Source organism: Perognathus longimembris, chromosome 11 (genome assembly GCF_023159225.1).
Source record: "Perognathus longimembris pacificus isolate PPM17 chromosome 11, ASM2315922v1, whole genome shotgun sequence".
NCBI lineage: Eukaryota > Metazoa > Chordata > Mammalia > Rodentia > Heteromyidae > Perognathus > Perognathus longimembris.
Genome location: NC_063171.1, coordinates 8,187,031 through 8,213,779, shown reverse-complemented (window position 1 = coordinate 8,213,779; position 26,749 = coordinate 8,187,031). Strand labels below are relative to the sequence as shown.

Genomic DNA, 26,749 nt, shown 5'->3' with positions numbered 1-26,749 from the left:
GGTGTATAGGTGGTTTACACCAAATAGTTTTGTAAGTATTGCTTTTGGATCGTTTGTGTTGTTATCCTTTGTCTCTCGAATTTGGTATTCCCTTTCCCTTTCCTAGTTCTAATACAGTATCCAGGATACTCAGATGAGACATAGTGATAGTACAGGGACAACCACAGGAAGGGGATACAAGAAGATCATCAATTAAAAAAAAGCTATGGTTTCACGTGGTATGTTGAAAATAATTACAACAATGATATAACACTTGTTTCCATAAGAAGAGTTCATTTCACTTTGCATCATCTTATGCGTCCATAAGGGCATAGCTATTGGACTATTGTGATCTTCCGCTATGACTAGCCTAAACATCTATTAATTTTTTTCTATGAGGGAAACCGTAGAGTTCATGTTTCTTTGGGTCCGGCTCACTTTACTTAGTATAATTTTTTTCCAAGTCCTTCCATTTCCATACGAATGGGGCAATGTCATTCTTTCTGATAGAGGCATAAAATTCCATTGTGTATATGTAGCATATTTTTTTGATCTACTCAGCTACTAAGGGGCATCTCACTTGTTTCTATATTGTAATGGCAAATTGTTCTGCAATGAACATAGCTGTGCTTGTGGCTTTAGTGTGGTCTTGTTTGTAATCTTTTGGGTAGATGCCCAAAAGTGGGACTGCTGGGTCTTAGGGGTGCTCTATGTTTAACCTCATGAGGAACCTCCATACTTTTTTCCAGAGTAGTTGAACAAGTTTACATTCCCAACAACAATGTAGTAGAGTGCCCTTTTGGCCACATCCCCTCCAGTGTTTATTATTAGTTTTCCTGATAATGGACATTCTTACTGGGGTGAGGTGGAATCTCAGTGTTGTTTTGATTTTCATTTCTTTTATGGCCAGTGATATTGAGCACTTCTTCTTGTGATTCTTGGCCATTCTCATTTCCTTTTCAGAGAAGTCTCTTTTTAGGTCTTTAGCTATTTGTTGCAGGGGGCATTGGTACTTTGAGGATTTGTTTTGGTGGAATTAATTTTTTTGAGTTCTACATATATTTTAGATATGAGACTTTTGTCCATTGTATGGCCTATTTATCTTGCAAGATATTGCTATCACAGTAACTAATCTTAGTATTCCAGATACTGTATATACATGTATTGGAACTAGGGAAGGGAAAGGGAATACCAAAATTGAGAGACAAAGAAGAAAAATACAAACTATTTCAATAATGATACTTACAAAATCAATGGTGTAAACCAACTATATAATCCATGGGGAGGGGGTAGGAAACTGGAAGGGGGGAGGCAGGGGGAAAACGAGGGAGGAGGTAACAAATTGGATAAGAAATGCATTTGCTTTACATATGAAACTGTAACCCCTTCACTTTGACAGTAAAGAAAAAGAAAAAATATTGCATGGTTAAAAAAAAAAAAGAATGGAGTGATGAACTCAATGGCAGAAAAAATTCCATGGGTCTGTGATTATTCAAAAGATCATATTCAAAGAAAAGATTCATTCTTTTCTAAGTGAAAATGTCCTAAAAAGGTTCAATGTTAATGAGAATTCATAATAGATGGACACCAAGTCTTCTTGGACTTAGAAATGGCCTCAGCTGTTTAGATAGTGATTGAATGAAGGGTCAAGAGGTTAGAACTCTAGAATTCTAGAATAATCTTAATGCTTAAGCATTGGACTGGGTAGCATATTGAATGAACATTTAAAAAATTGTGGGGCTGGGGATACAGCCTAGTGGCACGAGTGCCTGCCTCGGATACACGAGGCCCTAGGTTCGATTCCCCAGCACCACATATACAGAAAACGGCCAGAAGCGGCGCTGTGGCTCAAGTGGCAGAGTGCTAGCCTTGAGCGGGAAGAAGCCAGGGACAGTGCTCAGGCCCTGAGTCCAAGCCCCAGGACTGGCCAAAAAAAAAAAAAAATTGTGTATGAATATATACTGTATATATATATATATATATATATATATATATATATATACACATATATATGGTAAAAATTGTGAAGACAGCAAGGAGAATAGATTGTGGAATAAAATGATTAAATCTCTGTTACAGCAGAGATTATGTTAAGTACATTAGGTACAAAAGCATTGAACTTTGACACAGGTGAGGTCAAATTCGTGTTTTAACTTTCAGCTTACATTTTGTATAAGCCTCCCTCTAAAATAAATATCTTGTGTAAAACTAGATGACATTGAAGTTTTAAATGTATAAATAAATATGAATAATTCATATAGTGGCAAAATTTAATTTCACCATTATTTTCAAAATGAGAAAAAATATCTGTTAGATAATCTCAATATATTCTTAGTCAAGGTTGGATGTCGCCTTTCAATTATGATGAAAATGCCACTGTGGGAAAAAGAGCAGTGAAACCCTGAATACCAGTCCAGAATGTTCATTTTGCTTGCTGCTTCTATCTACCATACAAATCTTCTATACTACAAAAATATATTATGTACTATTTACATACTTAAGTTTCATTAACACATAGCTGCTGTCCCTAGAGCATTGCAATCAGGTTTTAATACATATAGACATGGAGGAATGATTGAATAAAATCAACCACATAAGAATTTTACAGTTATTTCATTTGCTTATGTTCAAAATCCTATTCTTCTTATCAACAGATAAATAATTTCTCTCTTATTATGAATTTTTTTGCTCGTCTTGGGGCTTGAACTCAGGGAATAGACATTGACCCTGTGCTGCTTTTGCTCAAGTCTAGCATTCTAACACTTGAGTCACAGCTCCACTTCTGGCTTTTTCTGTATATGTGGTAGTGAGGAATCAAAACCAGGGTTTCATGTATGGTAGGCAAGCACGCTGCCACTAATCCACATACCCAGCCCCATATGCAATATTTGTAACTATGTTTATCCTACTGTGCCACACAACATCCGAACTAATTCCTCCTACATGTAATTTTGAACATTCACTTCCTCTCTTCCCATATAACCATACTCTCATCTGACGTTGGTGACTTCTATTATCAATTCTATGAGGTCTGCTCACTTTATACCTCACATACCAGCAACATTTTGCAGTGGTTGTGTGGGAGGAGGCATGGTTAATTTAATTTAACATAATGTTCTCCAGGTTCATTCATAATAACACAAATGCAGGAATTTAATTCTTTCTAGAGATATAATAGGATTCTATGAAGTATATGTCCCCACATTCTTGGCAATTTTTTATTGATGAGCATTTAGGTTAGACTTATATCCTGGCCACTGCTTAGTACAACAAACCTGGAAATAGTCCTGTGAATATCCTGATTTCACAACTTATAGGTATGATACCACTTTAAAATTTTCCTAAAGGACCTAGTAGAAGGAAATACAGAAGATCCAGAGTTTAGAATACTATCTTCTGCAAGGACTGTGTTTACTTCTACAGCATACACTAATGTAGAGATAAGTTTCAATAACAGTTTTGGGGAATTGCCATCTTTCTGAGGCTACCCATTCTACTTCAAGGAAAGTGTTATCTTTTAATGCTGTGTGTGTGTGTGATTAATAAATCATTTTATGTTTTCTCTATTCCTTAGTGTTCTAATACTTCAGATCATTAACTCATATGAACATTAAACATACATATGTGTCTAGTTAAAATTAATTTTATTCTAAATATGCTGTTTAAAGGTTTTAAACACAAAAATGAAAGACAAATATTTAATCACAGCGCTCTTAATTTCATATCAATTATGTAGAAATGATATTTCAGTATAAAAATAAATACTAACAAATACAATAATATTTCTTGTGAACAACCTTCTAATATGTTGATGATTCATCATGAATCATAATGTTGTCAGTATTATTCTTGGTTTTAAAGACTTGAATTAATAATTTCAAAATTATTACTATTTATCAATTCATAATATTACTTATTTATACCTTTAAATATGTCAGAACAAATTTGGTTGCATAAAACCTTTGCATACTACAACCAAAGGTTGTAGGTTTTCATTGGATAATGTAATCTGTTTAAGTATGGTGAGCTTGAAGAGAATAAAAGAGGAAGAATAGTAGAGACTGAGCTATCACTTTTTCATGGGAGAGAACATCCCAAAGGCCCTGGACATAGCACCCAGGACTTCCTTATTCCTCAGCCTGTAGATGATGGGGTTGAGCATGGGAGTGAGGATGGTGTAGAACACAGCCAGAATCTTATCTTCTGAAGGGGATCAGAAATTCTTGGGCCTAAGGTAAGCGAAGACAAAAGGTGCATAGTAAAAGGTCACGACGGTTAAATGTGTTGAACAGGTGGTAAAGGCCTTTTTTCTTCCCTCTCTTGAGCGCATATGAGACACAGCAAAAAGGACCCGACCATAGGAAGCAGTGATTCCAAGGAAAGGAAAGAGGAGAAACAGGCTTGTGCTCACAAACACCATGTACTCATAGACCCAAGTGTCCACACAGGCCAGAGGTAATATAGCTGGGACATCACAGAAGAAATGCTTAAGGAATGTGAAGAGCATAGACTGTGTGTGCCAAGGAGTTGATGGAGCCCAGCATCCAAGATCCTATGATCATCTTCACACACATCCTTTTACTCATGCGGATGGGATAGTGGAGGGGGTGGCAGATGGCCACGAACCAGTCATAGGCCATGGAGGCCAGCAGTAAGCCTTCAGAACCTGCGATGGTCAGGAAAAATAAGCTTTGAATCCCACAGGCTCAGGAATAAGATGTTTTTCTGCCCAGAGAGGAAGTTGAACACCATCTTGGGCACAGTGGTAGAGATATACATCAAATCTGAGAGTGAGAGCTGGCTGAGGAGAAAGTACATGGGAGTGTGGAGCCGAGAATCCACCCTTATGAGGTAGATCATTGCTGAGTTACCAACCAAGGCAAGAAAAAAACATGATGAGGATGAGGAGTAAGAGAAGAAGTCCAGTGTGATTTGGAGGCAACAATCCCAGAAGAATGAAATCTCTTGAGATTTGATTCCATTTCTCCATGAAAATTTATGTCTATGGCTTCCTTAAAGAAAAATTAAAACATAAAATAAAGAAAAAGAACATGATATAAAAATATTTTTTGCAATTAGTGTGAATGAATATTTTTCTCCATGTTGTAATTCTGCTGAATTGAATTTAATAACTAAGTTTAACATTCCTTTCCTCTTATCTCTAATACCATCTCAGCAATCATAGAAATAAAGCTTACAGTTAGCAAGTATATGTAAGACAGCTAAAGCATCTCATGCTATGGCAGTCCTGACAAAAGCCATGATCGAAAATTTAACAATGTATTAGCTGAAGAATAATAGAATTACTGAATTTTGTCTCCAGCGGGCACTTCAAATGTGCAATAGAAATGCAAATGTCTGATTTAGTAATACATATTCTGTGGGTATAAGATAAATGTCCCCTCTTACTTTGCTCTCTTTTATGAGTTTTAAGTTTGGTCCCATTTCCCCATCTGGAATTATTTTATATGGGGAAGCTGGATTCTACCACTTGCATTCTTTAGAGTCATTTACCGTCTTTCTGAAAATACTCTAACTATCCAAAAACACTGTCCTCGAAATGGAAAACCATGTGTGATCTATAAATCCACCATTACTTTAATTCTATTTGAATATTTGCTATCCCTGTCATTTTCACTTTACCAAAATCCTTCCAAACTCAAAATCCACATTTTTTCCTATTTTCAAGTAAGCAAAGTACATGTAATAATGCCTTGAGACTAAATGATGTTTTCCTTAATACATTTATGTGAAATTTAGCATGGTTTTTATATGGTGACTGTAAGGAATGTAAATAAATACGTATACAAACTACCTATCTACAATAATGAGTCTTTCAAATGTTATAACTTGTGTGAACTTTTTTTCTCATTACTTCATTTAGTTTAATTCCTCCTTAGCACAAATTAGATACATTTAGGCATCAGTATTTTCCTATTCCAACACAATCAAGATTGTGTTGATATGAAGAAATACATTTTTACTGTGAGGGCTTCTGTAATTTCTACTTGTTCCATTATGTCACTTGGTGTAATGGTTTGGTTATGCTTTCTTTATGTGGGGCCCTTCTTAGTTCAAACTAAGCCATTCTCACCCCTCTATCCAGGCTGTGACTATTTCCACACTTTGTACCTACACTCTGAATATGCACACAGGGGGAGATGCTGCTTCTCTTGTTCTGCAGTTCAAGTTTCTTTTTCTTTCTCTCTCTCTTTCTTTCTTTCTTTCTTTCTTTTATCTTTCTTTCTTTCTTTCTTTCCTCCTTTCTACCTTTCTTTCCTCCTTCCTTCCTTCCTTCCTACCTTCCCTCCCTCCCTTTCTTCCCTCCCTCCCTCCCTCCCCCCCCTCCCTTTCTTTCTTTCTTTCTTTCTTTCTTTCTTTCTTTCTTTCTTTCTTTCTTTCTTTCTTTCTTAATTTCTTTCCTTCTTTCTTGTCAGTCATGGGCTTGAACTCTGCAAAGGGCACTGTCTCTGAGCTCTTTAGCTCAAAGCTAGCACTCTACCCTTGGAGCCATAGCACCACTTCTGGTTTTCTGGTGGTTAATTGGACATAAGAGTTTCATTGACTTTCCTTCCTGGGCTGGCTTTGAATCAAGATCCTCAGATCTCAGCTTCCTGAGTAGCTAGGATTACAGGTGTGAGCCACCAGCACCCAGAAGCAGTTCAAGTTTCTTCTTCTTTATTTTTTTTTTTCTCTAGGCTAGCACTCTGCCACTTGGGCCACAGCTCCACTTCTGGCCATTTTCTCTATATGTGGTGCTGGGGAATTGAATTCAGGGCTTCATGTATATGAAGCAAGCACTCTTGCCACTAGGCAATATCCCCAGCCCAACAGTTCAAGTTTCTTAATGCAGAGACTGGAGTATTAAGCTGGTGCACAGCTAATCAACCAGAAAAATTATAAACACTAGTGTATGCATTGACTTCTACCTCCGTTATCTGTCTCCTTATCCTATTAAGATTGAGTCAGTTAAGAACAATACAAGAATAAATGGTGATCATTTAGAGTAAATAAAAATGGAGAATGAGAAGCAAATAAACAAATTTCCATTCCTGAATAAAACATCCAGCTTTCTGTTAGCACCTTTCCATTGAGCTGGTGATTTCATGTGAAACACAGTGCACTTTATATCTTCTATTTGTTCCATGTGTCCCCTGGATGGTATAATTATTCCTTTTCTGAGTGCTCCATTTCTGCATCAGTATGGTTTCTTATATTTCTAATACAAGTTTGCTGACTTTCCTTATTATGTGAATGAGATTTTCTTTTCAATATGTGTATGATTTTATGATTAAATAAATACAGATACCATGGCCAACTGATGATATTGATTTAGGTAGTGATACTGTATTATTCACTTCTCTTCCATAAAGAAAAGTTGTTAGTAGTTCATTGCTATTATCTACATAGAGTAACTTAAATCACATGGAATTTTCTTTAAATGTTAAGCACTACAATGAAGAAAGTGAGATCAATAAATGAGTTAAATATGACTGAGTCTATGTTCTGAATACTGGGGGAAAAAAAGAAAACAAATCACAGGAAAGTAGAATCATCTATATTAGGATTAAATGTCAGAGGTAACGGAGAGACCAAATGGAGAAGGTGAATGAGATTATATATAAATACATTGGAACAATTAAACCTTTTGAAATTATTTTAAGAAATGAGAAAAGTTGATGAAGAGAAGAGATGGAGAGCAGAATTGGATTTGGATACATTATATGTATGTATGGAAACATCCAAGTGAAATCCCCTCATGTGTGGTGTGTGTGTGTGTGTGTGTGTGTGTGTGTGTGTGTGTGTGTGTGTGGTGTGTATGCTAACAATATGTCTTAATACACTAAAAATCAAAATTATTTTTTATAGTTGTCTGATGAACATAAACAATGTGACATGCATCAGTAGTAAGAAGCAGATGTTTTCCCAGTGTAACATGAAGAGAATATGGGACCACAGGCTTCTCCTTAAAACTTTTCAAAGAAGAAATACAAAAATATGACAATGATCACCATCATTATTATATACTCATTCTTCAAAATACATTCTATTTGTTTTATGGAGCTGTTCCTTTAAACAAGAATTCATTGGTTATTAAATACATGAAAAATCTGTAATAAATACTAAGCAGATGATGTCAATATTAAAATAATGCCTCAAGCACATAATATGATATTGTGATCCATTGTAAAAGAAGAATGTAGGGGTAATGGTTACAGTGACACTTCAGTGATAACTATATGGAAGTTCTCTCTAAAATGGTCTCATGAGGAACGGTCCATTCATAATGAGGAGTAAGGTAAAATCCCTTTGTAAAATGTCTTCATTTATGATACTATTACCATTAAATGTGCTTGAAGGACAGGTTGTATATCATGTACTGACACTTGCAGTCAGGTTCAGGTATAAATATCTCACAGATGTTAGGTGAAAAGAGAGTTGTGAAGCCTTATATTGAGAAAACACAGGCATAGGCGTATCAGGAAAGACAATGAACTATTTGGAACTAGAGTAATGCACAATGACTCATTTCTCTTCTACCTCTGTATTTAGCACCTGTACTTAGCACAGTAGCTTTCAACAGATCTATCTGTTGAAGGAAATATTAGTCTTAGACTAAATGAGCATGTTCTTCATATTGAAGACAGCATAAACATCAATCTTTGGCATGTCTGTCTTGGAAATGAGGAGATATGATCCTCTCAGGTAACATTCTTTTATTTTATTTCCTATTCTCCTATTGGAGCATGAATTCAGAACTTTAGGCTATTGTTTGTTCTTTTCATTCATGGCTGTCACCGTACTACTTGAGTCATTCCTTCATTTCTGGCTTTTTGCTGCTTTTTGTAAATTATAGTTTCTCAGATTTGTCTGCCTGGGCTTGTATTGACCCTTGATCCTCAGATCTCAATCTCCTTAGTAGCTAGGATTACCAAAATGACCCTCTGGTGCCAAGCTACAAGTAACATTATTAATCCCTTAATTGTGTCTATTAGTGTATATTTGCATGCAACTCATACATGTTTACATGTACATTGATAAATTAGTTCTCACTTCCACACATGGAAACATGCACTTTGTTGGTTACATCATTATTTGAGGATATTTTTCCTGTAACTTAAAGTGAGTCCACAATTAATCATTCTCTTATATTTCTCAGATACATATTGCTAAAATTCATCGAGACCAAAATAAAAACAAGATCATTTGTCTATAAAATTTAATTGTAACAAGTATAGGCTACTGAATTTATTTTGCAAAAGCAGCATATCAAGCACATTTATGAAAAAATATAAAATAAGTACAGGACTAATTAGCAAGTGGTCAGTGACCTAATTCAGTGTCCATCAAATCATAAGTTACCTGGGAATGTAAAATTCAATGACTCTCTGAGACTAGCACATAATAAATCCTTGAGAAGCATCAGTCATCCTTGTCAATTTTATAACTAACCTTGACAACTCTCAGGTGCAGATACATTTAGTATCTTCAGGCAATCTTCAAAAATAGCATGTCATGGGGCTGGGGATATAGCCTAGTGGCAAGAGTGACTGCCTCGGATACACAAGGCCCTAGGTTCGATTTCCCAGCACCACATATACAGAAAACGGCCAGAAGCGGCGCTGTGGTTCAAGTGGCAGAGTGCTAGCTTTGAGCAACAAGAAGCCAGGGACAGTGCTCAGGCCCTGAGTCTAAGGCCCAGGACTGGCCAAAAAAAAAAAAAAAAAAATAGCATATCATGAAACTAATGGAACCAAATTATCAGTTTTTCTAACAAGTTCATATTTATTTTGCAATTCCATGTATTACTGCATATTTCTGTTTCAGCTGGAAGAGGTTCTTCTATAATAGGAAGTGAAACCACCATAATAATTCTTTGTAATTAATGTTAATCCAAACTAACTCAACTAAATAATTTCACTTGGACTCACCTAACTGAAGTTCTTTAAGCTCTTGTTTTAAGTGAGAATATAGTTTTACAATTATATCAATATTTCTTGTCAGTCTGTTGATTTCTTTATGATTTTTAAACAACATGCTGCTCACCAGCACTGGACTTCCAGGGATGCAGCAACATAATTATGCTGATCAGTATAAAACATGTAAAATTAAACTTCTTTTTGGCATGAGAAATATTTTTATATAGTATAATCCCTAGAACGACATCATCAAGAAGATGCTGTTTAGATCATTGCTCCCACAACTAGTAATTCCTCTGAAGTTGAAAATAATGAAAATAACAATATTTTTACCTTCCCTCCTGAAATATCTGAATATTGAAGTTTTTCAATTAAAATACCTTTATCTATGAGTGTTGATCAATTGAAAGAAGAACAGAAATTTCTCATTAAATTCTCTAAATTCTACTAATGCATGACAATTTTCTCTATTTTCTATTCTGAATGTTATATGATAAAGCTTTATATCCTCCTCTTTCCCTCTAATTGATCCCTTATGTACAAGGCCACAGAGACTAAAGCCTTGGTAATTTCAACTAACTTTGATAACTTGGGAACAAACTGAGGTCTAGATTTGGACCAAGTCAAGGAAAAGCCAACTCACTCTCTACAACACTGTTGGTTGGGCCCAACAGGCATGACTCACCTCATGAAACAGGATTTAAGAGTTGTCAGGTATATTAAGTTGATGAACTAAAAATTATGCATGCAACATTTTCTGTGTGTTCAGATACACCATGACAAAATGGATAGCAGATAAAAATGCATCTATAGTGAGTTTTCACTAGTAGTTTCAGGTGATTTACATTCTAAATCCTTTATGTACAAAGTCTGTGTCTTTGAACATTGATACATGTTGCATTCATCTACACAACTTCATTCCATGAACCCAGTTATGGTTTCATAGCATTTTTAACATATCATATATATATATATATATATATATATGTATACACACACACACACACACACACACACATATATATATAGAGAGAGAGAGAGAGAGAGAGACGCTTTTTAAAGATTTGCTTTCCTTTTTAAAGGAGCTTTTAAGTGTGACTCAACTCCAGGGCTTTGTATTTCCTCACTTTGTATTTAAGTGCCTCTTAAATGATTATTTAGGTCCTACATTCATTTTTGTTAGACTATAGATGAAATATGTATTTTCTTTATTTTAGGCTGACAGTGAAGTTTGAATGGAATAAAAGAATTCTTGACTTGCAGGCATACCAGTAAATTGTTAAATGTATAAATGCTTAGCACAGATCTTCAAATTTTCTGATTTATTGTATTGGAGATGGACCTATATGGCTGTCCTTTAGTCGACTTGTGATCAATAGTTAATTTATAGTAATATAAATATATTTTAAGGTAAATGGAATTTGAGCTAATTTTCTTTCCAATAGTAATTCTCCAAATATACCCTCTCACTTTGAGTCTTTGAGATTAAAAAAGCATTTTCTAAATAACTTGTGCCCAGATAGCAATGTATTATCTTTCTGAATTACCATCCTATTTCTAACTTGAAAAAGATGTTAATGTGATAAAATGAAAAACATACAAGAATACAGAGGCTAAGACAATGTAATCACAATAATACAACAATTCAAAATCATAAATGAGCAATATGAAAACTGAACAATATTATTAGATTTTATACTATTTGAGAAAATGGAAAATTTCTTCTTCCTCTTCAAAAGTGGAATAGAATAAAACAACAATAACATCAAATCAGAATGCTTACTTTGTTCATTTGTTTATGTCTTACCATTCAAATTGATACATCACAAATACGTTTCATGTACCACATATATGGACATTCAATATTCTAGATTAACATATAATTATTATGCTGAATTGTGAAACATACTCTAATGTTTTTGCTATTGTTTTGTTTTGTTTTTCCTTTTGCTGGTCCTAGGGCTTGAATTCAGGCCCTGGGTACTCTTCTGGAGTCCTTTTGTCTCAAAGGTAGTGCTCTACCATCTCAGTCACAGAGCCACTTCTGTCTTTTTCTGAGTACTTTGTTGGAGATAAGAGTCTCACAGACTTTTCTGCTGGTGCTGGCTACAAATTGGGATCCTCATATCTCAGCCATCTGAATAGCTAAGATTACAAGCATGTGCAACAGCACCTGTATAATCTGATGCTTTAATAAATGTTGTACAATAATAGAATAGAAGCAAGCCACTCTTTCATAACTTTAAACTCTATCTTTCTATAGACTGACCACATTCAAATCCTCTGTTCTAGCCATTTTGAGATACATGATGCAGGGGTCTAACTTTATTCACCCTAATTTTCCATAGCACAACGGAAAGTACTCCTAACTAACTTCAGAATATTGCCAATCTCTTCCTGTCCCCCTTACCTTTACAAGACACCACTGACCACTGTTCTGTGCTAAACTTTTATCTGATCAACTTGTTTTAGATTTTTTACACAGTAGTGAAATCTTTCAGTCTGGCTAGTTGATTGTATTTAACACGATGCCTTTCCAAGTTCAAACATAATGTAACAAATGCCAAAATTCCATTCTTTCTAGTGGTCACATAGCATTTCATTGTGTATATTTACCACAGTTGATTATTCTGATGGACATTAGAGCTGAGTAAGTATTTGAGCTTCTGGGAATAATGCATTAATGAACATAGGAGTTTGAGTGTCTCTTCTACATCCTGAATTTACACCTTTTGAATACAATGAAGGTGTCAGATTCCACAGTGTTCATTTTTGAATTTTGGAGGACATATACTAATTTGTATATAACATATACTAAATTCACCCAAGAGTACATAAGGCTTTCCATTTCTTACTTTCTTTTTTGAAAATTTAATTTTATTGTCAAAGTGATGTACAGAGGGGTTACAGTTGCATACATAAGGTAGTAAGTACATTTCTCGTCCTATGTGTTGCCTCTTCCCTCATTTTCTCCCACTTCCCCTCCCCCTAGATCAACCACCAAGTTGTACAGTTAATGTACAACAAAGTCTTTTGAGTATTGTTATTTCATCTTTCTGTACTATTATTTGATCATTGAATTTTTGATAATAGCCATGATAATAGAGAGGTGTGGGGGAGTTAATATCTTAGTGTGGTTGTAACTGGATATATATACTCTATTCTATGATTTATCTGATTTGATGCAATGGACATTAGGTCCCTGTGCATAAAATTGAAATGTATACAGTCAGCACTTCAATGTTCTCTAAGAAAGATAAAAACAAGGATTTGAAGACAAAATAAAAACTAGTTGTATGATCATATATATCACCAATAAATAAAATACTATATAATTATACTTTATGCATGCCATAAAATAATTACAAGTGACATTGTAACTAAGTACATTTGGAATAGACAGTATACTTCAAGGAGCTTTACTCAGCTTGAAGAAGGACAATAGAGAGAGTAGCAAGATCAATCATTTTTTTGTAGAAGAGAAAGTCCCAAACACCCTTGTCATGGCCCCCAGGACTTCCTTATTCCTCAGGCTGTAAATGATAGGGTTGAGCATGGGTGTTAGAATGGTATAGAAGACAGCCAGAATCTTATCCTCTGCAGGTGAGCGAAGATTCCTAGGCCGAAGGTAAGTGTAGACAAAAGGTGCATAGTAAAAGGTCACGACGGTTAAATGTGTTGAACAGGTGGTAAAGGCCTTTTTTCTTCCCTCTCTTGAGCGCATATGGGACACAGCAAAAAGGACCCGACCATAGGAAGCAGTGATTCCAAGGAAAGGAAAGAGGAGAAACAGGCTTGTGCTCACAAACACCATGTACTCATAGACCCAAGTGTCCATACAGGCTAAAGGTAACATAGCTGGGACATCACAGAAGAAATGATTAATAGCCCTAGATCTGCAGTAAGGAATGTGAAGAGCATAGACTGTGTGTGCCAAGGAGTTGATGGAGCCCAGCATCCAAGATCCTATGATCATCTTCACACACATCCTTTTACTCATGCGGATGGGATAGTGGAGGGGGTGGCAGATGGCCACATAACGATCATAGGCCATGGAGGCCAGAAGTAAGCCTTCAGAACATGCCATGGTCAGGAAGAAAAAGCTTTGTACTCCACAACCCATAAAAGAGATACTCTTTTGGCCTGAGAGATAGTTGAATGCCATTTTTGGGACAGTAGTAGAGATGTACATTAAGTCCATGAGTGAAAGCTGGCTGAGGAGAAAATACATGGGAGTGTGGAGTCGGGCATCCACCCTGATAAGATGTATCATTGCTGAGTTACCAAACAATGCTAGAGAGAACACGAGGATGAAGAGGAGCAAGAGAAGTTGTCCAGTTCGATTTGGAAGCAACAATCCCAATAGAATGAAATCACTTGAAGTTTGATTCCATTTCTCCATGAAAATATTTTCCTTTATCTTCCTTAAAATAAATATTGAAACAAACAGAAATCATGAAGGAAATAGCAAGAAAAGTAAATGAATTAACATTGTTTGTACCTAGTCAGAACAAATTGTCCTCTTATATTGCAGTGTAGCTTTGTAAAATTTTGTTTCAATATTTGAACTCAATTTTCTGTTATCCCTTGTATCTGGTACCACCTCCCCAAGTATAAGTAGTCATTAAATTTGTGTGTTTTAGTTTGTTGCTTATTAAAACCATAAGAAACTTAAATAATATACATGTTTTATGTTTAGATAAATTGCTGGCCAAGCCTATTACTCAGGATTACCAAATTTTATACTATGAGGAAAACTGGGCTATACTTAATCCCCAAAGTGTCCCTTTAACAGAAACATAGAAACCTTGAAATTTCTGTCTGCTTGATTTCAGTCTTCCTCAGTTTGGTCTGTTTCTACACCTTAACATTATTATAATCTTTCCACAACTGAACCTATTCTACATAGACAAACTTGATACTCATTTTGAGTCTCTAACTTTATGCTCATAAAGTCACTTCTTTGCTTTTCCACATTTTTAAAAATATAGTCACCACTAAAATTACTGTTATTGAACTGAAAATGTGTTGTATATTCTAAAAAATATAAAATATATAATAACATTCAAATACCATTGTTACTTCAATATTTTCTCTTTGCTATTGATATTTACATATTTGAAATGCCACAGAACCTAAAATTTATTGAATAATCCCATAGATGTTCATAAACATTTTTTTTTTCCTTTAAGGAGATAAGATTTATGTATGTAAAGTCTGCATAATTGTAATGATTTTCCCTTCTGTTTCTCACATTTATACATTTTTATGGTAATTGAATATTAGTATGATTGAATATGATTAGAACACAATCATAATTATATATACACTATACACACAAATATATATAATAGAAAGTTACATATTTATAACAGACACACAGACATGTACACATACTGGAATCTTTGAAAGACCTAACTCTTCTTCAAACAATTAGATTTCTTATAATTTTCCCAAACCACAAGTGCATTGATGTTTTCATTGTCAAATGAAAGAAAAAATTGGCAATGAATATTACTTAATTTTCTCATACAAAATTAGATACAGGATTAAATCTTAGGCCTGTAAAGCTGTTCCAAATTTCTACTTATTTTTCTATCTTATAGAATTGTCTAGTAATGTGTGGTGTGTGTGTGTGTGTGTGTGTGTGTGTGTGTGTGTGTACATATCACTTTTCTTCAGGTTCTTACTGCTCAGCAGGTCCTAGTCTGTGGGTATCAGGAGATAGTCAGATGAGAGGTTTGCTTATCTCTTTGCTCTGTTGTTCATTTTTCTGCTTGTAGATTGCAGAATGAAACAGTTGTTCACTTGTTTACTTAGGAAGAAAATATGTATAGTACTGCAGCATATTCTTGATTTCCTGCCCTCCTGTTGTATAACCTTCTATAGATTTCATCAATTAAATAAAATAAGGGAATCATACAGAGTAAATCATCCAGTATGAGAAGAAAGGAAATAAATTCAACTCCCTGTTAAATGTTTTTCTGTATTGCCATTGTCCTTGTCTTGTGAAATTTATCTGCAATATGAAATTTTACTACCATTCTATCCATCTGTGTCACCTGGATTCTGCAATTTAATTGTTCGTTTACGAATCCTTCCACATCTGCATAGGATTTCCACTTCATGATTTCCATCATCCCTTCTCTTGTTTCTGAATGAGATTTCCTGTTTTGTAACTGTGAACTCTTCTGTCAGAAGCAATTGCTGATGATACAGAGTGTCCAAGTCTCTCATTTGGGTAAGGATATTTTATTATTGATTTTCTAATAGGAAATAGCAACACAAGTATGTCACCTTTGTTCACAACTAGAAACTTAAATGAAGTGGTACTTTATATAAGTTTACTAAGCTTCTGTACAGTCATGAAATACAATTTATCTTATAAAAGTAGGAATGAAATTTTGTAGCTAGTTGTGTAATTAACATATACTTAAAATGAATACTACAGTCCAGTCATGTACATTACTATTGAACATAGGATGAATATAAAATAAACATTCTTTGATCCTTAACTTTAAAAAATAGTCTCATGGCTCAGAAAATAAATCTAAAACAAGGATGAAATTTTTCTGATACCATTACTTCAAAATACATTTGGGTTTTTGATTTAGTGAAGTCCTGATGTACATACTGACATGAAGCAATCATTACAATATACATTAGTCTGAAATTTCTAATACAAATTAAGTATGCAATATTGACATTAGAATACTAATTCTTTTGTTGGTTGGTGATTTGTGTGACATAGAAAAATGATATAGAAAGAAGGATGGAGGAGCAGATGGATTAGAGCCCTCCAACAGTCATGTTATGGTGAATTGTTTTCCCAAAAACAATCTGTTAATAAATGTTGTCCTAAGTGAAAAGTAATGGAAAAGCACTGCACTAGAAATGTCCTATTAGTGGACATATTTGTCTAGGGAGAAACATACATTGGAACTTTGTTCTGTGTGAAATTAGATACTAGGGAGCAAGACTCTCCAGGTAAGAATCTAGAACTCTTACAGATGTGCTGAGTGAAAAGAGAGTGATAATTGAGCATATTTGGAAAACCCTAGTTCTTAGGAACAACAACAGCTGGGACTGCACTGAGGTTAAACCAAAGTCTAAACCCTGGGAAACCACTAAAGTGGACACATCAGGAGAGTTGGTTACCTCTCAGGAACAGGGCACTACCTAATGACACCTTTGTTCTCTACTGCAGAACACAGTACCTATTGAATATACGATGCTCAACCAACCTAATTATTGAAATTACTCCAATATTAGCCAAGATAGGGAATAAGGTTTTGTTCATATTGACAACAATGGCAGAATGGTTCCCAAAGTCAATTTTTGTATATATCTGGGAAATACAGAGAAAAGTGTCAGAGGGTACTTACTTCATCCCTTTGTCAATGTAGTTAAGTTTAAATTGTAAGGAAGAAACATGGGTCTAAGCTCCCAGAAGTCTGTTACTATATTAAATCCTGGACATGCAAAGTTTTCTCTAGATTAACATCTTACATTGCCAAGTCATGTTGAAAGGAGACCATGTATTCATTTAGATTTGCTGATGCTTAAATTAGAGTTTATAACTTCATAAAGTGATATGAGGATATATACTGAAATAATTATTTTGATTCCTAAATCATAAATTCACCTTTGCAGGCTGTGAAGGAATATTTCTCCCTTTAGGATGCTATAAGTTTGTTACTTGAGACTTTAGGATCTGAGACACTGCAGGTGAAGCTGAGGGTCCATTTCTTCATTGCCCAGGAATTTTCTTCATTTTTTATGATGTGCTACTATCCCAGATTTACATAGAAAAGTGTGTCATTGGTTACAATATTATTTTGGAGGTAAAATTCTTATATGTACAAAGTATCTTTAAAGGAAATATTTTTCTTGGCTAAGAGATATGCTTGTATATTGATAGCTAACAAAACTTCATTTCTAAGGACCTAACATATATAAGTTCAGTAAGTAGTGTTTACTCCATTCATTGTGCAAAGATATTAAGTGGTACACATTTAAAGAAGCAGAATAGATAATTTTCACAAGACTAAACCTCAGCAGCATAACATGAGTAGAAACACAAACCTCAGTGATCTTTCAGTATCCAGCATATAGTAGGTCCTAAGAAGCATCAACTGTTTGTTGTTGTGTTTTTATTTGAACACATTCTAATTCTTAACTACTAAGAAGTTTCAGTTCAGAGAAATCCAGTATAGAGTATTACATTGAAAAATTCTGAAAGGTTCACCTTATCTTTTTCTTCACTTTAAGCTTATGCATCTTATACAACTGCATCTTTTCTTTTTCAGATCTCAAGAATATTACTCTTAGAAAACCCCCCAATACATCAGCTCTTTCATTTCATTTGGACTTACCTGGGCTGATGTTCTCAAGTTTGTTTTTGTCAAGGATTGGCTTTATAATCACAGAATCCTTGGCTGAGAGTATGATGAAGCCTTTAAAGGGTTTAAATAACAAACTCTGTTCTTATCTTGCAAGGGATTCAATAATATTATGTCAATGATCACACTAATTTCATTAAAACTCAACTCTCACCTATGATTAGAAAACACTAGAGAACATTTCTCAAGGACAGGTTGTGACTTCACTGCTCATTGTTCCTGCCACTAGTTATAATCTTTATGTTGAAATATAAAAAAAAACAAACTTCACCTTCCTCCTAGATAGTTACAGTATTACTTAGTTAAGACATCTTCAGTTACTATCTCTTATCTGAATTAAACAAGACATTTCATAATTTATAGACTCAGGTTTCCCTGATGGAGGACAAAAGGACACGTTTCTCTATTTGAAATGGAGGACCTTATGTGATGAAGCCTTAGATGCTCCTACTTTCCTCTAATTGATCCCCCATGTCCAAGTCCACTGAGACCAAAACCTTGGTCATTTCAGCTGACTCTGCTGATTGAAAGATGAAGTCAGTTTTGAATTTAGAGAAAATAAACAATCAATCATATCTTCTGCCCCCACTCATTAGTCACTAAGCAAGAGTTCACTTCCATTTTCAAGACTATGATCTAAGAATTACAAGGAATGATAAGTGATGGTGTTTAAATCCTCTCAGTTTTAACTTGTAAACACAAGGTATAAAGGAATAGAAATATTTTTGCATGTTCAAATAAGTCATAATAGATTTAGAATCAACAATAACTTTATCTTCACCATCTAATGATAACAATTTATTAGCATTGTGACTAAACTTATGATAAAACAGTTCATTTTACTTGTGTAGGATTAGGTAATACATCTGTGTAAATATTATAGTGAATAGTTCTGCTAGTGTTCAAGTCTCAGAGTTCTTTTGATTAAATGAATATTCAGGATCAGAGAGAATGATTTTAACTTGAAAGATCCACCACAGATTGATATGCTAAATTGAGCAAATTCACAATGCAAATAAATTGGACAATGACATTTCTTTGTTGTCATTTCACTAAAACTGGGACTGATTTGAGGGCATTCTGGACCCTAAAATAGAGGATTTATGTCAAACTCTTGCAGTGTGTTTTTAAAGACAGAAATTTGTAGGCTTCTGAATCTCTTTTATCTTATTTAACTCACAATTGGATTCAAAGAGAAATGAATAGTATTCAAAATATTATTGGAATAGTACTCTAAAGTGTTATTTTGTGTAGTGATATGTGTCCTGTGTTGTTTTATCTAAGAAAGGAATGAGCACAAATTATTAACTAAGATTTTATTAAGCTAATGACTAATGTGATAGAAATATGATGACATAAATTCAAATGCGTTTTCAAGCTCTTTTTGTGTTTTTGTTGTTTGGGGGACTTGAACTCAGAACCTTGCTGCTTCCCCTGAGCTTTTTTGCTCAAAGATAGTGCTCTACCACTTTGAGCCACAGCACCACTTCAGGTTTACTTGTAGTTAATTGAAGATAGAGTTTCATTTAGTTTCCTGCCTGGCTAGCATTGAACTGAAATCCTAAATTCTCATTCTCCTGAGTAGTTAGAATTACAAGTGTGAGCCACCTCCCTCTCCCAGGTCTCAAAGCTTGAAGTTAAAATTGGATACGTTTTACAATATATACAGGTGTTTTACTTCTCTTTTTTATCTTCTATGGATTATTTATACATCTCCTTTATGAAGACTGGTACCCATTGTACATAATTGCAAAATCTACACAGATAATCTCCTTTCTTAACTTCTTAACCATGTTTGTCTAATAAATATGGCACACTGAGAAAACAACAAACCAAAATTTTTCACACAGATATCATATTGACCTCCATTCAATGTCCTTAGTCTACAAAACTTTCCAAAATCATGATATGTCTACATTTCTTTCATTCATTTGAAAAAGAGGAAATCTGGCAAGAAAATATGGTAAGGTAGAATTTCCATTCCCCTAGTCTAGTTATATCAGCATTTGTTACCCTGAACCACCTACTCAGTCTCATGGACTGTGATAGGCCACCAGAGATAGGCACTTCCCTGGATGCACACTCTTTACACTGTTTTGTTTTAAATTTTTAATAATTCTGGAAGATGTATGCTTGTAATTCACTACTGTTTTAATTTTGTGTCTTCCATGTGCTTAACTCATACTTTTCCATATGATTTTGTTGTTGTTCTTGTACCAGTGCTGGAGTTGAACTTGGGGTGTGGGCACTGTCACGTGAGCTTTTGTGCTCAAGGCTAGTGCGCTATCACTAGAAACCGCAGATTCACTTTGGCTTTTAGTGTGGTTACTAGGAGATAACTGATAAATGTCTCATGAACTCTCCTGACCATGTTGGCTTTGAACCATGATCCTTACATCTCAGTCTCCTTAGTAGCTAGGATAACAGTTGTGAGATATCAGTGCCCATTTTCATATCAGTTTGATCATTAAAACATATATATAGTCTGAAATATATATAAATATAGTCTGAAATATATATATAGTCTAATATATATATATATATATATATATATATATATACAGTCTGAAATTTGTTTGACTAGATAAACATTCTACAACTTGAGTTGCACACCCAGCAAAAGACTTTTTTCCCCTCAGTGCTTGGGCTTGAACCCAGAGTCTCTACTAGGTGAACACTATTCACTAAGCCATACCTCTAAAATCTGTTCTTTTTTTATTCTATTGGATAGGATTTTCCATGGACCACAAGTCTCAATATATAACTCTGAAAACATAAACTCACTATATGTTCCTGAAGACATTTGTTTATGCCTGACAAATGTTGGGATTAAGGCAACATACCGTGTTAGTTTGTAATTATTTCATGACATTTCACAATATTTTGGTTCAAAAATTTATTCACCCCAGCATCTGCTCTACTCTCTCTGCTGCCATCTAAGTGCTACTTCCTGTCCCTACGCACTGTGGCTGTAGTATCTTGGATGATTCATCAGCATGGACAGAGTCTCAATGAAAATATTTTGTTTTATTATTAATTAGCATTACTTTTGTGCATTATGTTCATACCTATTTTAGAAAACTATGTGATAATCTGATATATGTTTACAATTTATGATTATCAAATTATATCTTCTATCTTTCTCAAATAGTGTTTCTATGTGTTAGAAATAATTGCATTCCAAATCCCCTATATATTTTTAAATAAAATATAATGGTCACTATATTTTCACTATTTTGCTGTAGGCAATAGAACAAATTCCTCCTCTATGCTTCATTTAAATCCCTTTATCTTATTTGCCTCTGTCCCCACTATCCTCCCCAGTCTCTTGACCAGCTTTTGACCCCATTATGCAATGAAACTAACCTTACAGTTTCCATAAATGAAGACATATGGTAATATTGTCAATGTCTAACAGAGAAAGCAAACAAAAAGAGACACTCTAATGTAGTCTCATTTACTAAGAACAGATGCCAGGCATATAAATGTGGGCTGTTACTCTGGACTCCTTCATGCTGTATAGGGCATCTTTCTGTGACTGGCTTGGTTCCCTTAAATATAATGAATATCTATATTGATTTTGCTTTTACTGCGCTATGGTTCAAATTCTGAGTACATGCTAGTCGATCAGTCTAAATCTAAGTAAGTCACTCTATATCTCCAGCCCTGTACATGTCCTTTACGTGACCATCTGTTGATAAACACTTTCTTTTATTACATATCCTTGCAATTGTGAATAGTCCTGAAATAAACATAGGAATGAAGGTACCTCTTTTTTTACAATGTTTTCACTTCCTTTGAATATATACTCCAGTGTAGGCATTCTGAACTTTACACTTGTTCTACATGAACTTCTTTAAAAACCAGGAGAGATGCTACCTCATTGTGGTTTTGATTTTCATTTCCTTGATGATGTCTTTTTGTCCATATATGTTACCATTTCCATGTATTCTTTTGAAACCAATTTGTAGTTTGCTATTTTTCAGCAAGACTTAGAGTCTAGCATCCCTATTGGAAAAACAAGTTAAAAATGAGCCTCTGACATAGGCTCATCTACTGAGGACATGCATCAGGCACCCGAATGTGGGCTGATTGCTCTGCATTCTTTCATACTCCATGGGACATCAGCTTGTTCTCCACAAAATGGACATGTATATATGTTTGTTAGTCTGTATAACTACTTTTCTTTTATTTAAGTTTTTTTCTTATTTATTGTCAAAATGATGTACAGAGAGGTTACAGTTTCATAGTTAGGCATTGGATACATTTCTTGTACTGTTTGTTACCTCTTCCCTCATTCCCACCTCCCCCTCCCCCTTTCCCTCTACCCTCATGAGTTGTTCAGTTGATTTACACCAAACGGTTTTGCAAGTATTGCTTTTGTAGTTGTTTGTCTTTTTATCCTGTGTCTCTTGATTTTGGTATTCCCTTTCACTTTCCTAGTTCTAATACCACTATATACAGTTTCCAATGTACTCAGATGAGATATAGTGATAGTGCAGGTACAACCACAGGAAGGGGATACAAGAGGATCATCAACAATAGAAGGTATAGTTTCACATGGTATGTTGAAAGTAATTACAACAGTGATATAACAGTCATTTCCATAACATGGAGTTCATTTCACTTAGCATTATCTTATGCATTCATAGGGGCATAGCTATTAGGCTCTTGTGATCCTCTGCTGTGACTAGCCTAAACCTGTGCTAATTATTCCCTATGAGGGAGACCATAGAACCCATGTTTCTTTGGGTCTGGTTCACTTCACTTAGTATAATTTTTTCCAAGTCCTTCCATTTCCTTACGAATGGGGCAATATCATTCATTCTTATAGAGACATAAAATTCCATTGTGTATATGTACCACATTTTCCTGATCCATTTGTCTACTGAGGGGCATCTGGGTTGGTTCCATATTTTAGCTATGACAAATTGTGCTGCCATGAACATTGTTGTGCTGGTGGCTTTTTAATGAAATAGAGGAAGCAATCCAGAAATCATATGGAACAATAAAAGACCCATAATAGCAAAACAATCCTAAGCAGAAAGAACAGTGCTGGAGGAATTACAATACCAAACTTCAAGCTGTATTATAAAGCTATAGTAATAAAAACAGCTTGGTATTGGCACAGGAACAGGCCTGAAGACCAATGAAACAGAATTGAAGACCCAGAAATGAACCCACAGAACTACATCTACTTGATCTTTGATTAAGGAGCTAAAAAAATAGGATGGAAGAAAGATAGCCTCTTTAACAAATGGTGCTGGCAAAACTGGTTCAACTCATGCAACAAACTAAAACTAGAACCTTATATATCACCCTGCACCAAAATCAATTCCAAATGGATCAAAGACCTGAAAATTAAAGATGATACCCTGAAAACATTAAAAGAAGGAGTAGGGGGATATGGCCTAGTGGCAAGAGTGCCTGCCTCATATACATGAGGCCCTGGGTTCGATTCCCCAGCACCACATATACAGAAAATGGCCAGAAGTGGCGCTGTGGCTCAAGTGGCAGAGTGCTAGCCTTGAGCAAAAAGAAGCCAGGGACAGTGCTCAGGCCTTGAGTCCAAGCCCCAGGACTGGCCAAAAAAAAAAAAAACAAAAAGAAGAAGAAGGAAAAAGAAGGAGTAGGAGAAACACTTGGGCTCCTTGGCACAGGACGAAACTTCCTTAACAAAGACCCAGAAATGCTACAAATCAAAGAAAGGATGGACAAATGTGACTGTATCAAACTGCAGAGCTTCTGCAGGGCAAAGAACATAGTCTGTATAACTACTTTTCTGTAAAGTATAATCCTTCAAGGTTTCCACTACTCCATCATTTGCAGAAATATGCAACTTTACCCATGGAAGTATGTGAATTATGATTTCTGGTTAAAACAACACTTACAAAGAAATGTACTCATTACCTGACTTATATAACTGTAACCTCTCCATACATAACCTTTACAATAAAACTTGAAAAATTATTTTTAAAAAAAGCAACAGATGAGGGCTGGAGATACGGCCTAGTGGCAAGAGTGCTTGCCTCGTATACATGAGGCCCTGGGTTCAATTCCCCAGTACCACATATACAGAAAACGGCCAGAAGTGGAGCTGTGGCTCAAGTGGTAGAGTGCTATCCTTGAGCAAAAGAGAAGCCAGGGGTAGGTCTCAGGCCCTGAGTCCAAGGCCCAGGACTGGCAAAAAAAAAAAAAAAAAAAGCAACAGATGATTATGGGGAAAAGTGGGATTTGAACTCATTTCATGGAAACCAATAGTTGTATTATATCAAGCAACACTTACTATTTTGTCTTGATATAACAGTAGAAAGGCATGATGAAGGATATTAAGCTTGAAAATGAACTTATAAATGTTCCCTAGAGTCTTCAGTGTATGAATTAACCTATGAGAGACTGTAGCATACATAAATCAAGTTTGGCTCCATTGGCAAATAGTAGGAATGGTCATAGTCATTCTTTCACGCAATGATCAATACATGTTTCACTTGCTGTCTTATTACCTTGGATAATTGAGTCAATAAATCCTGCATTAAAAAAAGAAATATATAGCCTGTTCACAGGTATCCTAAATTTAAGTACAGTTGGTTCCTTGAATTACTTTGTTTCTCTTTTGCTCCTGACACAGAAGACTGTGTTTCAGGTCACTATAATTGTCATCAGAATTAAGATAAATCATCATGGGTGCAATGATTGCTGCTTAATTTCTTTTTTTGTGGTATAGAAAGTTATTTATTTTGTAACTTTGTAACTATTTTGTTTGAACTTAAGCTTTATTTTGCATTTGGATGAGGTGATGTACACATCTCAATTGAATTCAGCTACTACCGTTGTATATACCACTGTAGAATGTACCATCAGTATTGAGTCCTTACTGATTTTCTGCCTACTGCTCTGCCAGTTACTAGGAGAAGATTTTGAAATGTTTTAGTTTATCTTCAGATTCATCTGTTTTTCCTCTTAAGTTCTATATTTTTCCACGTGCATTTTGACGGTCATTTGTTGTAAATATATACATGAATGTTACTTTTTCTTCAAGAGATAATTCTTTGTCTTTATGCCACTTCTTATGCCTAATTGTAAAAGGAGTGTAGGAACCTCTGGCTCTGTAGCAAAAGATAACAGAAAAGTGTAAAAACCTGGCAGTTATGACTGTCATCAGAATCAAAGTTAGATTGGTAGAACTCTGTACTTCAACCTGAGAAGTTATATGTAGCTCCAGATAGTGTCGGAACTGATTTTATTTTAGGACATCCAATGGTGTTGGAGAGATAAAGAAGTGATATTCAAAAAGATATCACATATTTGGTGTTAGGAACAGAAATTCCCATCACTTATTAGACTGCTTCCACTTTGAATAAACTTGTTTGATATATCAATGTGGCTGAGACAGAAATTATGCTTTTCAATGTAACAAAAATATACAAGTATATTTAGTAGAAATGCACTTGTATACAAATATATAGAAACAATTTTTTCTCTCTTTAAAACAAACATATGTAGTAGGTACAATCATATATCCACAAACGCATGACCCTACTTGTGTTTTATAAATAACAACTCAAAACAATTGCACTCAATCAATAAACTAAATAATATTTGAGAGGACCTGTTAAACAATGTTCTAGTATAGCAATATAACAGTCTAGTCTCTCTTGTATTATTTTCTTTTCTACATAAATGTTCAGAATATTTAGCTTAGTGTCAACAAATGTGATTCAAAGAACTCACAATGTGGTACAAGTGATCCTCAGTAGGGTGCTTATTATTGGATAAATAGCTTTTCAGTCTGTTTACAAATAATTTATTAGTTCTTCTAATAATGCAACAATTTAAATGATTTATTATATATATTTTATGTGAGAGGAACTAGAAGTACATTTATAATTATTCACTATCCCTAAATGATAAGGAATAAAAACAAATTTAAATACAAAACAAAGCTTTATCCACCAACTATAAAGAATAGATTGTAAGTTATCATCACTTTGCAACCTGTATAGCATATTGTTATAATTAATACAGTGAATGTAAACAAAATTTCCTTTTTAAAATTTTTATTTATTTGATTGCTATTTTAGAGATGATTTAGAAGGATTATATTTACTTGAGTCAGGTAATGAATACATTTCTTTTCTAACTCTGTCTTCTGTTTCCTCATTCTCTCTGTTCTTCTTTCCAGTGTCCACCCACAACTTGTACAGTTCATTTTCATCAATGTCTACTGAACAGCAGTACCCACTGCTACATATTTTCATCCTTTGCCCTCGTGTTCTCTATCCACCCCCCATCTCTTCTGAGGATATACATTTGTGTCGGGTGAGATGGGGAAGGCACGCCCCGGATGAACGAGCCAAGAAAGGAAAGGGCCGACAGACCACCCGCACCCAGCCCTCCCTCACCGGAGGGCAATCAGACACATCTGGGAGACAAGTCAGCACAAGATCT

At 34.9% G+C, this 26,749-nt stretch overlaps 1 protein-coding gene and 1 pseudogene across 1 annotated transcript; both read right to left on the bottom strand.

The window, feature by feature from the left end:
- Window positions 1-4,048: 4,048 nt before the first annotated feature.
- Window positions 4,049-4,969, bottom strand: LOC125359455 (annotated as a pseudogene).
- Window positions 4,970-13,362: 8,393 nt separating this feature from the next.
- LOC125359454 (olfactory receptor 2L13) lies at window positions 13,363-14,301 on the bottom strand. Its single transcript, XM_048357199.1, has one exon. It carries the CDS (start codon window positions 14,299-14,301, stop codon window positions 13,363-13,365), a length of 939 nt encoding a protein of 312 aa, XP_048213156.1.
- Between the last annotated feature and the right edge of the window lie 12,448 nt (window positions 14,302-26,749).